General features: G+C 44.0%; 2 protein-coding genes across 2 annotated transcripts; one reads left to right on the forward strand and one right to left on the reverse strand.

The window, feature by feature from the left end:
• The first annotated feature begins 261 nt into the window (after positions 1-261).
• LOC311000302 (transcription factor Jun-like) lies at positions 262-2,447 on the forward strand. Its single transcript, XM_083990980.1, has one exon. It carries the CDS (start codon positions 625-627, stop codon positions 1,618-1,620), a length of 996 nt encoding a protein of 331 aa, XP_083847106.1. The 5' UTR covers positions 262-624; the 3' UTR covers positions 1,621-2,447.
• Positions 2,448-2,952: 505 nt separating this feature from the next.
• On the reverse strand, positions 2,953-8,658 carry tada1 (transcriptional adaptor 1). Its single transcript, XM_083991891.1, has 8 exons — positions 8,542-8,658; positions 7,982-8,073; positions 7,807-7,872; positions 7,409-7,503; positions 7,065-7,277; positions 6,058-6,209; positions 5,706-5,862; positions 2,953-4,036 (listed from the first exon to the last, which is right to left on the reverse strand). The coding sequence occupies exons 1-8, from the start codon at positions 8,622-8,624 to the stop codon at positions 3,884-3,886; spliced, it is 1,011 nt and encodes a 336-aa protein (XP_083848017.1). The 5' UTR covers positions 8,625-8,658; the 3' UTR covers positions 2,953-3,883.
• Positions 8,659-14,007: the final 5,349 nt, after the last annotated feature.

Below are 14,007 nucleotides of genomic sequence, written 5' to 3' on the forward strand. Positions count from 1 at the left end.
GAATCTGGAGCAGCCCTCACTTCAGGATGGGTAACTAATAATTGAGCGGGTAACTAAATATTCAAAAACACTACGTAATCCCAGAGTACATTGCTTCACTGTCTGCATTACCTAATCCCATAAGCCATCGCGAGGGGGCGTGGACATGGCTCGTTGTCAGAGCAACCTGCATGTCATTAGACATGCACCGCCCTCCAAATCATCTCGAGCCAATGAGAAGCCGTAGAAATGACATCATTGTTATTTTCAGTAGAGCTGCAGCTTAGAGGTGGATAAAGTTCGTCTCCACGTTGGAAGTGATAGAAAGTATTATCCCTGTTCGGGCACTGTTTCTAGTTTTTGGGGAAGGAGGATAAATCGGAAAGGAGCCTGAGGTGTAAACACACCGAGACTCGGCGACAAGGGACGACGTGTTGTGTTGATGATCGTAGGCTCCGGGTCGCGAGAGAAAAGTTTTCTCAGGACACTAAGTTGTCAAGTGAGTTGAACTTCAACAATAGGCGGACTCTACCACAAGACAGTTGAGAGAAGGAGAGTCACAGCAGGCTACATATGTAAACAGTCGATTTTGGACTTTTTTTTTTCCCAAGGAGAGAAGACCTCCCTCGAGGTGACACAAACTTTATGTCCAGAAAAATGGAAGCGACGTTTTACGAAGAAGCCGTGAACGCCTCCAACTCTCAGCATGACGGGCCGGCGGTGTATGGGTTCAACCCCAAAACCCTCAAACAGACCATGACCCTGAACCTCAACGACCCGAAAAACTTCAAACCACAGCTGGGCGCCAAGGCTCTGGACATCCTGACGTCCCCCGACGTGGGCTTACTGAAGCTGGCCTCGCCTGAACTGGAGCGACTCATCATCCAGTCCTGCAGCGGACTGACGACTCCCACCCCGACCCAGTTCGTCTGTCCCAAGAACATCACCGACGAGCAGGAGGGCTTCGCCGAGGGCTTTGTCCGGGCTCTGGCTGAGCTCCACTACCAGCAGCAGATCCCGGTCGGCCACGACGCGCAGCCCGGCGCCACCAACAGCAGCGGGTCCGGGTCTGCTGCGTCCGAGGGCGGAGGGATCCCCTACAGCTGCACGACGCGCCCCGAGCCGCCAGAGTACACTAACTTGGGCACTTTCAGTCGGGCTGTGGGCTCTGCGTCCGGACCTGCCAGCGACAGGCACCCACCTTCAAGTTACCCATCCGCCCCCCATCCCCCCCACAGCCACATGGACCACCAACTGGCGGCGGTAGCGGCGGCAGCGGCGGCGGCGGCGGCGGCGCAGCGCACGCGGCTACACGCGCTCAAAGAGGAGCCGCAGACGGTGCCAGAGATGTCCGGAGACACCCCACCGCTCTCCCCCATCGACATGGAGTCGCAGGAGCGCATCAAAGCGGAGAGGAAGCGCATGAGGAACCGTGTGGCAGCGTCCAAATGCCGGAAAAGGAAGCTGGAGAGGATCTCGCGGCTGGAGGATAGGGTCAAAAACCTGAAGAGCCAGAACACGGAGCTGGTTTCCTCTGCCAACGTCCTCCGGGACGAGCTGGCTCTGCTCAAGCAAAAGGTCATGGACCACGTTAACAGCGGCTGCCAGCTCATTTTGACGCAGCAGCTCCAAGCTTACTAGACTGCCAAGGGAAAAGAACCAAGGGACATTGCTTGGGGACCAAATGCAGCTTAAGTGGCCTGTGCAGCCTTTCCAGGGGGAGTCTCATTTCAAGTTTCCACCAAATGATCCGCTCAGGCAGTTTCCACACACGAATGGTTGACTGACAACATTAGAACTGGTCAGTAGCCTATAGTGAGTTATAACAGAGCAAAGGCCACTATATAAAAAAGAAAAGAAAAAAAAAACACTGCACAGGCGCACAGCTCACAGGGAACATTTGCTCATATTACTCCTCTGATGTGACTTGTTACATATTTCTGACAATTGTCTTTTATTTTATTAATTTTTATTTCCATCCAAACCTTGAATAGGCTATCACTATTGCTAATTCAGTCAAGCCAGAGAAACATGGCAAGTGTCCATACCTTGTCAATTGATTGAGGCCCACAGTCTTCCATCCTGACAGGACAGTCAGAGAGAAAATACAATGTGAACCAGGTGTTGCCCTGCAAAGCTTCCACTAGGTGAAGTCTATGTATCTATGTATGTATATATGTAATGCATAAGGACTTGAGTCAAGCACTGAGTATCCCACCAGCGACTAGCCGACATGTATAGAGTAACACTAAAAGAAAAGTTTCACACCTTTACGCAAGGACTCTACCAGGTGTGTGTAGCGTTTACTGACAAGAACTGCCTTACTTTCTTAACCCTTGTGTTCATACAATTGTGATATGGGTGTAACTAATGTTAGACCTGAAATAACACTTTGTAATAATATTTGTACGTTGTACTTTTGAGCACTTCGACTGTAAATACGACTAAAATAAAAAAAATAAAAATAAAAAAACGTTAGACACGCGTGATGCATTTGTGTGTGCTGAACAATAGGGCGGGGTGGGGGGTGGGGGGCTGTAGAAGATCAGATAATTGAATACAGTCTTTATGCGAAGTGTTTGTTATTGAAGGAACTGGGGCGGACGGGATATTGAGTCACTAGTGCAGTGTGGGGTGCTCGTAATGGCTGGTGAGTCTACTCGGGCTCCCATTGGACGGCGAGGTGTCGGAAGTGAGCCGCAGGTAGCCAAATATGGCAAGAGGTCCCGAGTGAGCGCTGGGACGTGTGCATGTGTGTGAATCATCACTGTCCTCCTACTACAGATGGTTACTTAAGGAGAAACAACATCTAATAATATAGCCTTGGGCATATTTAATATAAAAGATGCTATTTTATTTATTTTACCAACTCCTGTGTGTAAAATAAATTACAAACAAGCTTTGTGTAAAAAAAAAAAAAAAAAAGGTACAAATTTATACACATTTTTACCTGAACTAGACAAACATGGCAAACAGATATTCAAGTGCACATTAAAGATTTGACTCAATCTGCTCACACCAACACTGAGAGACGCCACTCACTACAAGTTGTAGGAACACTTGAGAAGGTGGATGAAGGGCAGGAGGAGGCAGCTGTGCCAGGTGTGTTTTAAAGGCCCACACACACACACACACAGTAAAACCACACAGGTGTTTTCACTTTTCAGACGTCTTCAGGGTCTTCCAGTGTGCTTGATTGACATCTGCTGCACCTGTTAAGAGAGACCTATACTATGCCATTTTATTGGTACACTAATCAGTGGGTTTAATTTAAAACACCTGTGAGGTCTCTGTTATTGGTACGTGGTCATCTGGTCATGTGCACGACGCTGCATTAGATATGGCTGTTGTGTTTTCATTAACAGACGTGGGGCATATCTGAACATATGTATATCTATGTGTACAAGATGAACTGCAGAGAGAAGAGCCACGTTTCTTTCTATTCACACTTCTTATCCACACACACCCAAACACTGACACTGTACAACCTAGGCTGGAAATGGATTTCCTGGCCATCGCTTGTAGCTGCTGTTTTATCCTGAAATTAAAACACAAATATTGCGATCTGAAAAATTAAATTCCCACTATATGACAGAAGATGCTAATGATGGCTGGTCGGCGGCTGCTGGACCAGACAGAAATGAAGCCGCTACAGTGCTAATTTGCCAGCTATTGGCTGTTGGCTGGAGCCGACGGCCTGCTCTGTGTCCACTGTCCAACTATTTTGTTTCATCTCGCTCCACTCATCCTCTTACGTTTCTGTGCAACATGGATGTGATTTTCCAGGTTTTTTACAAGGGGCTTTGAACACGACATTACCCGTTCATTTCCATTTGGGGATTATTCTTGTGTTTGGTTCCTGATCATCTCCACAGTTCATTTACAGTCCAGTTGCCAGCGGCCCTCAGCTGACGAGCAAGCCCTCTTTTGCGGCAAGGCGTTGCCGGTGGACATGGTCTTGTTCGAGTTCTTCGTGGCTGGGGTGCCAGAGCCGCGACAGGATGCGCTCCATGTTAAGGGCATACATAGTGTGGGAGGGCATCACACCATGATGAACCTACAGCAGACAAGGGTTAGGAAGGATATTAAAAGGTTTTATTGTTAAATGATGACCGAACAGCGTTAATAGTGGGAACTAATTCAGTGACAAACAGCAATAACAAGGTTCCAAGTTCAACATGAAAGTGGAACAACAAACAAGAAATACAAACTTTGACTGTTCAAATATTTACTTCCAATTATGAATTAATACATGTGAACAAGTATTAAAGAAAACAAGGTCATCATGACTTACAAACCATATGACTGAGGTTCACTGAGTTCTACACACTATATGGTCTTCAATTATGCATAAACAAGTACGGTAATATGTCATAACTTTTAAAAGCACATGTTTTAGGATAAGATCTTTGCAGTAGTTCATCATCTTTTAAAGGCTTAAGTTACAATCTTTGAAGATTGAATGATACAGTCTTCTAAAACATGTATTCAGCTTGTTTTGTTAAACCAAGAGTGCAAAACCTGCCAAATTTTATATCACTTAAAGCAGAAGTAAGCGATCCGGTGGTTTTGGCTAACTTCCTGTCAGCCGATGAAGTTAGCAGTCCCCGCCCTCATCCCTACGTCACCACATGCACACTAGAGCATGGCTACCCGACCCGAGCCCGCGGGTAACGGGCCGGGCCTGGTTTTTAATTGATTAATTCGGGGTCGGGTCGGGCTGCACACGGACAGCTGGTCTTGGTCGTTGGTCGCAAGCGCTCTGAGCGGCGCGTGCGTGTGTCGCTAGTGCCACTTCAGGTGGATCTGTGATCCATGAGCCAATCATCCGTCCGCAGTCTAGGCAGAGGAGTCCAGATGTAGGTTGGATGCGGGCTGCCCTCTGGTGTCGCTGGGCACGTCTCTCGGTCCTTCTCTGCTGGTTGCTGTCGTGTATGAGTGAGGTTGCTCTGGCACACATACACACACACGGCCGTGTCCACCAAACGCTCTCTCTACCGAGTCGTCTCACTTCCGAGCTGCTTGACGAGCGTCGCGTAGGGCTGTTCGATTAATCGATTTAAAATCGTAATCGTGATTATTTGGCTAGGACGATGTTAAAAACGTGAAATCCTAAAAATCGATTTTTTACTCTAACTAGGGTAATTACGGTAAGCGGTAATGACTGTCGCCTCCTTCCTCCCATCACGCTCTCCCACTGCTCTCAACCACACACTGTAAACAAGCATGTCGGCATTTTGCGAAGACCAGCGAGGATTTCGTTGCCAAAAAGACCAACGTCCCTTTTCCACTACACAGTTATAGCTCTGCTCGGTTCGGCTCGACCATCGTCTGACAAGGATTAGGTCTTCTAAATTACAGCTGAGTTCTTCAGCGGGGGCGGGGTCGTCATATAACAGCGGCTATGGCCGTGTCGTCAAACACTCTATAAACGTATGTGATTGCTGTCGGAAGATAGAACTATTTAAGACTTATATTAACACAAACATTCCGCTTACTTCTGCTTTAAGACTTGAAAACAGCAAAAACACCTGAAGGGTGGGAGCTTGACTGCTCTTTTCAGATAACTTACATTACATTTGCATCAAAATTTTGGATAATTTTGAAATTAAATTTGTTTTTCAGTGTAGGAACATAATAATTCCATTTGAAAACTTACTATAACAAACTATAACAAATGGGGGACTATATTTGCTGTCGATGTTCAGGTCTAGGTTTTTTCTTACCTGTAAAGCCTCCAGGAGGTCAAACAAGCTGATTGGAGAGAGGGGCGCTGGAAGACTGTCAGCTGAACAAGCCAATAAATGGACAGCTTGTTGCTCAGCCTCGTCAGGCGACACCTGGGGTGGTGGGCCGGCAGGGAGAGAAGCACTTGGCGGAGGACTGCATGAAAGGAGAAGGAGATGTTGAGAAATGCGATCAGGTATACAACAACCCTTTAGTGACAGCTCAAGAGACAATGGCCAACTGTCAAGATTAATTACTGGAAATCAAAGGGAAAAAAACACATGAACTCTTTTCATTTTATATAACATGGATATCTTATCTGTTACTAAGAGCCAACACAGTTGTCCCTACCATTCAGTAACACTGTGGTAAGCAGCAAGGCTGTTCTTCAGATAAGGCTGTGGCGTGACATCACTGCCAAAGGCATAAGGGAAATGACCATCCCGTAACCGATACGCCTTCCTCCGGGTGATCACAGCAGTCAGGACATCTTTCAAGTGGTGCTGAAATAAGTCAGAGCTCTGAGTTAAGCTTTGACTGGTGTCCTGAGTAAACACAGCTGTCAAGTCATACATAATACGTAGTGCAGAAAATAAATCTCCCCACCCGTTTAATCCTCTGCATGGAGGTTAAAACACAGGATGTCAATGAAAAGTTCAGATCCAAAATTAATCTCCACCAAACCAAGACGCCGTTGTTTACTGAAGTTACAGATAATTGAAGATGTTTGCTTGGAAAATTGATTCATCAAGTACAGAATTAATTCAATTTTTTTTCTAAAGATATTTTTGGACATTTTTGCCTTTAATTGACAGGAGAGATAGACTGGAATAACACGGAACACAGTTGGGAATCGATCTCACGATCACTGCATTTGGCATTGCCAACATGGGACCTGCTCTTAACCACTCGACCACCAAGCAGCACCCCATTACTGCAATTTTAAAGAAGCTTTAGGAACCCTTCACTTTGTTTCACGTACTCCTCCTCTGTAGGAGTAAACAATCCTCTTCTACTAGATGTGAAACAGTGAACTATAGATACCTGTTTTTTGGGAAGATACATGATCATTTTCTGTGCTATGAACTTTTTAGATATGTAGTCAATCATACCTGATGCCACAGGAAGAAAAATGTGGGGTTACACAGTCTGCTACTTGTGTCAGAGATGTGTGTTTTATGGATTACATCCAGGTATCATCCAGACTAACCCTAATCATCCACACATTACTGGCCCACAGGGTGAGTGTGGCTAACACTATCAGTACAAATGATTTGATACATCAGCACCAGCGTCAAGTCCCCCCCTCCACATCCCCATCACACAGGCAGCTCTTTTGGTCGGCAGTTTCCACACACCTCTACAGCATAGATCATGGTGCTGACTGCGTCATCCGTGATGTTGTCCAAACCCAGCTCAAACGCTGTCACCATCATGCGGGCCTCCAGTTGGCCCCGTGTAGGCAGCAACAGTGTGTGAGCGCTGAGACGAAGCTCCTCCTCTTCACCTCCGACCTCCCGTGGACTGAAGGCCTGGGCAGCGCTCAGAGGGTTCTGAGGCTGGAAACGATGCTGAAGTCACAAACAGGTCATACAAACATCCAAATGCTAGAACCAGTTGTTCAGACATGGACATCACTAGACAAAAAAACACAACACAGCTAGCCATCATTTAGGAAACAATCTGTTTTGAGACCACTTACATCAAATTTCTGTCTAGAAGGACATTTCTTCTTCCCCTTTGGTTTGCCTGGCTTTGAAGCAGAGCCACCTTGCCACTGTAAGGGTCCAGTGCCCTCTAGAGGAGAAAACCGAACAAAACACCAGGTTGATGTAAGACACATTGATGATGAATATTCATTTACAACAGCATTTCCCTTAAGTCAAATATTCTGATTTTTTTAGGGGGTATTAATTAAGTTTTGCTCGCTGTTGATTGAGCAACACATTTTCACTGAAAGACAAAATCTTTAATCAGACGGTGTAATACAACGGATGGATTGATTTTTGACCAAATGACGCCAGAATAACTTACTAACTATAGCTTTAATCGCAGCTTACATTTAGGTACAGCCATGTAAAACCAATAAAACCTTCCTACCTGGCGTGGAGACGATGATCTGGCAGCGAGTGAGGATGGCTAGGAGAAAATCATTGTGGACATGGACTGCAGATGAAGAAGGAGGGAAATGCAGAGTCAACAACACCTTATAGGTTGCTTTGATTTTTCAATATAAACAATTGTACATGCATAACTTTGTTTCATGACCACTAACCATTCTCCTGTGCCAAGAGACGACGCGCCTCGACGTCAAACTCCTCCTTACTGATCTTCTGTTTAAACCATAGCTTCAGGTTTGCCCAGTAACTGCAAACACAAAACATCACATGTAGTATTAATGTCACAACACAAACCAATAGTTAGGTACATGGACTGCAGCTTCTGTATGCCACTGTCTTCACATAAATGTACGATGGTGGTATTAACGTTAACTGTTTAGTTTCTAATGGCTACGGTTACCGGTTTTTTTTTCTTTTTCCACGCTAACTTAAGATACACTTATTGAAATCTTCAAGCCCAGGTCATAAAAACTGCAATACCGCTTAAATACAACTATGAGATACTTTCCGATAAGTTTAAAGCAAGGTGTATCGCGTATCTAACGTTTGTTTGGTATTATTTCACGATGGGAACACAGAATAAATGGATGCTGCATTACATTAGCAAGTGCTAGCATGCAAGTTAATGTCGCCTTTACTTCAAAGAAACCAAGAAACAAAGTCAAAAACCAACGCCAGTAAAAGTTTATACGTACAAACACTTTTTTTCACTTACTGTTTGACATTATCACCAATTGCATCGGTTAAATTTTTCTTTGCAATTTCAAGCTCGCTAGCATGAGCCGCCATAGCGTTCATAAACTCCTACACAGACGTCATCACCCGGTGACAAACAAGTCCCGCCCCCTTATTTTGTACCGGAAACTTTATTGCTCTGCCCCAGTTGTACATTAAACAAACAAGACGGAAACTTTATTTGAATTTTCTATCTACATGACAGACAGCACCAGTAAAAACAGCTGTGTACTGCACACAAACAGCTGTCGTGATGGAAAAGCTATACAACTTTATAGCCAGTCATATTCAGCAACAAAAGTGTGTTTTTCTTACCATTGCATATGCTTGGACCCATGTCACATGTGTTTTCACACAGCCCATGCTACTCATTTTATTGCATTAAGTGCACTGTTTATTATGAAATGCTTCTTTTGGCTGTTGTTTCTTTTCTTTTTTTCCCCCAAGCCTCGTCCCAAGCATTTCATGTCTTACCTGCAAAGACCATGGTGTGGTTTGGTAGTAAACCTACTCATCCACTAGGTGGCATCATGGCACCATATGAATTCTGCAAAAGTCTCTGGTGCTGCAGAACTGAGAAGCCCCTTTTCACCAGTTTAATGTGCTTTAAGGGGGTGTCAACAGTCATTATAGAATCAGGGTCAAGATGCATTCACCATGAAAATGTAGGGCAGTCACAGCAGGTTCTATTATGATAAAGCACCGTAGGTTCCCTACAGCCTGAGTGATGTATGATGTATGTTAAAGTTTGACCTTAAGGTTGATGTACAAGTCTGATCAATGCCAAGCACAAGACAAGAAATGGCATAAAGCTGAGAACAATTTGCAACAAAGAAAGTGAATGTTATTTATCCACCTTTCAAGGTCTAGGAATGCTTTATCATTAATGGTGTTTTTTTTAATGATGTTCCAACTTTTTACTGGCCAGCGAAGTTAATCAAAGGGGAACTTTTTTGGTCCATTAACTCCAGAAATACTAAAAAAGAGAAAAATAGGGAAAAAAAAAATAATAAGGGTTCAGTCCCTCATTCCAATGCTAAGCCAGCTACACACACACACACACACACACACACACACACACACACACACACACACACACACACACACACACACACACACACACACACACACACACACACACACACACACTGTCACATCCCATTTTAACCACTGAAATTCTTGCCCTATTCCAAAATCATTCACATCTGCTGCAACTTTAGATCGCAGCAGCTAAAATGTGAACTAGTGCTACAGTAAATGAAGACACTATATTTCCTGTTCTATCACTGCAATGTGTGGTAGAGTAACCAACTGAATTCAGAACTGATGGAAAAAATGTTACTAATCATATTAAATCATACTCCGATTTGGCTGTGGTAGGACTTTACTGTAATTTCATTTGACAATCCCCAGTGGTCTGGGCTCAATTCAGATTGACACATAAAGTCTGGAATATTTTTCCAAAAGATCTATTTTTGTTTTAATTTGTATAAAGATTTGCAAACCCTTTATTCTTGGTGCTGCTGTTTTTAAAACTGTTCTCTATAATTTATTGTTAGTAGCTAAAAGACAGAGCCGAACGAGTGCTGTAGAAACCCCCTCAAGTCTTTCTGTTTTCTTCTCTGCTGAACTGGATGTAAAATATTTCTGCGGTTCCTTCTGTGGCCCTTTGGCTCATGCCTCTCCTGAGCAGGTTTAGACTGGGGGGACCTTTTGTTTTTCACTGCTTTAACTGTGGTATAAAAACATTTGAGTAGTCAGGTTGCTTGCTCCTTTAGCTCTGTCACCCCAGGCGGTCGTGAAGCCTTCAACAGACTCCTGTGACTCATACCAGGGAAATCATATTCAGAAAACATACAGTTAACAGTCATACAGTAGTTGATTAGTTGGTCCTCCAGTTCAGTAATGCTGACTCCACACTGTTCTATTTCCTTACAAAGGAGATTCGTTTGATCATGTAAAGGGGTTTCAAGGTTTGAGTCTAGAATAAACAAGCATTTCATGCCAACCACTCGAACAATGAAAACCACCTGAATCTTTGGTCACTAGTAGATGTATTTAACAGACTGAGTGTCTGTTAATAAGCAGCTGAAACTCAAGGAGCACACGTCTGGCGGCTCGAATGTTCCTCTGTTTGTTATCTCTGGGTTGCGATCAGTGCTTCTAGATTGACTTGCTTCTTTCAGGAAAACCTCATTAAAATAAATCTCATTTTCACAATCTCAGCACTCAGTTGTGTGCATGCACAGCTAAATAAGATATTACCCTACTGTGTGTTTTAGACCAGTAAGGGCGAATGGAAACTTCAGCTGTCTGCAGCTCAGTGAGACTCCCCAGAGACCTCCAGATGATCATCCATCTTAAATAAGTGTCTGTTAAGCTTTAAATCAAAAGGGCACTTAGGACTGGACTTAGTTATGGAGTTGTTTAACTGTCCCAGTTAAGGCAAGAATTAGTCATGGTGCTTATTTTCAGAGAAAACAGCTCCACATCCTGTCTGTTGATTTGCTGGTTGACACTAACTGAGCTTTTGCGGACTAATGAGTCACTCTCACGGACATTCCCCCAACTGCAGATGCAGATGTCTTTTAGTAAATAGCAGTGAACTCCGGAGCCAGCGTCTTCCAGAAATCTTCTGAGCATGTAGACAGTGGAGCTTCACTCAGTGACAAAGAGGGCTTTCACCTCGAAAACCTCCAGGACCACACGGCAGCGTTGCTCAGCCATCCTCAGTCTGCTGGCCAGGTATTCGAGGTGGTACGGGCCCCAGTGTGGTCCCCTGACCAGAGCCAACCATGTCACCTTCACTGTTCCAATGTTTGACTGCGTAGGAGTTTGGTTTTTGTGGGCTAATCGTACATTTCCATACGCCCATGAGGCTGGTTAAAATGTGAGGGTTCAGTGTGTGGTGAGCGAAGTTATTGGAAGACTTCAGTTACAGCTCCTGTGGTGACCAAGCATCCCACACTGGCAGTCTGTGGGGTGGTTTAGCCCCGACCTTTGAGAGGCAGATTTGTGACAGGAAGGTGGCCCGTTATAACCGGCTGGGAAAATGTGCTGAAATTAAACCGATGCTCTCATCACATTCATCAAAAGTTGTTAAGGTGCCTGTGAGAAAGGTACTTTGCTCCAGAACTGCTCCAGTAAAGCTGCTCAGTGGCCAACAGCGGAGGATAGGCTAGACACAGTATCCAGAGTATGTGGACAAAAAATGATTTGTGCTCACATGGATAATTTTCCAATAAATTACTCAGACGGGTGTGTACATTTGGAGAAATGCACCTATTCACTTTCTTGCTCTGTACACTGAACATGAACCAAAAGTCAGCAGGCAGCTCACTTATAGCAGATAAGGACTGGGAGAAGGGGGACAGTGCTCTTCACACTGTCATCCACCAGACATTAGGCCTACCTCTGAAGCTTATGAATTCTCTCCAAAACCAAAGTGTTCACACGATTTGTTGTGGTTTTGGGGGAGTTACATGATACTGTATGGTGTAGCTAAGTGGGTTGAGCTGGTGCCCCATAGAGGCTATAGTCCTTGCCGCAGTGGCAACGGTTCGATTCCACCGGTGGCCCTTTGCTGCATGTCATTCCTCCTCTCCGTCTCTCCATTTCCTGTCTTTCTGTCCTATCCTAGGAAAGGCCTGAAAAGCCCCAAAAATATATTTGAAAGAAAGAAGAAAAAGAAGTAGCGACTGTAGCCTAACAATTGCTGACAAAACTCCAGAGAAGGATGTAACATGTTCAGTACAGAGCATTAGAAGTGCTGGTATAGTGATTAAAAACTTTCAACAGAGCTTGACCTGCCAGCTGTTTCCACTTTTATGCTAATTTGAGCCAATCACCAGCTAGCACTAACTTCATGTCCACAGTAGCTACAGTAAGGCAATCGTGGTGTTAATTGTCTTATTTCAAACAAACATGTTTTCCCAAAATGTCAAATCATTTTTCATTGTACAAATCCTTTCAGTTTTTGTGCCATGCAAATTTAGATTCAAATCTACAGTACCATCGGGTTTCTCGTCTAACTCTTAAACTGCTGTATTACAAGGTCTATTAATCACAGCATTCTTCCCAGGAACCAGACATTAAGAGATATCCACTCTGCTTTGTTTGGACAGTGGAACAAAAAGAAAAAAGAAAAAAAAAAAGTAGAAAACACTAAAAAAGAGTCACTCAGTTCAGGTTGTGAACCAGAGTTGAAGTGATGCCTTTCCCTCAACCACAGAAATGTGTTACCACTTAAAACGATCTGTCTTTGCATTGTATTCATCCGTCTCCTAACTACTTTTTCATGCCAACACAACAAACACATTTACGAGAACTCTCATTCACGTTAATGCCGATGTGCTTCAGAAACTTCGAGCCCCTGTTTCTGTGAGGATATGGATAAGGCTCTGTTTGAAACCACTATAGGAAGTAACAGCAATTTGATGACTCACACCCACAAGATAAGACTGGAATGTGCATGTAATCTTAACAAAGGCTAAACACTAACTGGTCATGTACTACATGTACCTTGGTTAACAGTATAAATCAGCATTTGAAATGATAAATACACAACACGCGTGTCCCCTGAAGTGACCCGACCCTCCGTTTATTGACTGTTAGCTGTAATGTTTGTTCTGCCAAGTACTGTGACTCATAGGTTTCAGCTTTTATTGCTTTTTCATTTTAAAATTATAATCCCATTTTTATTAGATGCCGCTTCTTTTTTTTTATTTCTTTTTTTAAAAAACATGTCCATAAACAATGTTGCCAAGTCCGACTGGGTGTCCCTGTTTTGTGATTTCATTGTTTTAAGTTAAAGAGATGGGTGTGAGGGCCGTTGTGGTCAATAAGAAAAACAGCACAATATGAGAGTCTATTTTCAGCTCAGAGACCAAAGACTGTTTGTCTTTCATGTGTGTTGTGGATGCAGTGCTCTTGTTTAAAGTAGACCACCAGTTTAAGCCCCCCAGCTCCCCTCTCCTATGGGACGGTTTCCCCCGAAGGATACCACTTTTCCTTCCATACCGGTGATTACAGAGTGCAGGAGCCCATGACTTTGTCAATGAAAGATATTTTTACGAAAACATACAGTTCAAGCACTTTTGTGTGGAAAGAATGTAAATTTCACTGTATTTAAAAGGAAAACAGGGGGAAAATAACTTGGAAATTTGGACCGATTCCATCCCAGTTCATCCCCTCCCTCCCTCCCTCCCTCCCCACCTCTCCTCCCCTCTCTCCCTTCTTTTTCTTTCGCCATCCTGTCTGGCTTTCGGCAATGTGCTTCTTGTTGTCTCTCCCAGTGCCTATAACTCTCAAGACGCTTGGTCGACATTTTTTTCATGGTCGAAAACCACTCAAAACAAAACGTAATTCCATCTTTTTTTTCTCTAAACAATGCCTGTTTTTCTCAGAGTCATACTGAAATTTAATCAACAGCCAAATGAGAAAAACA

The sequence above is a fragment of the Trachurus trachurus genome (genome assembly GCF_905171665.1).
Source record: "Trachurus trachurus genome assembly, chromosome: 17".
In the NCBI taxonomy this organism is placed as follows: Eukaryota; Metazoa; Chordata; class Actinopteri; order Carangiformes; family Carangidae; genus Trachurus; species Trachurus trachurus.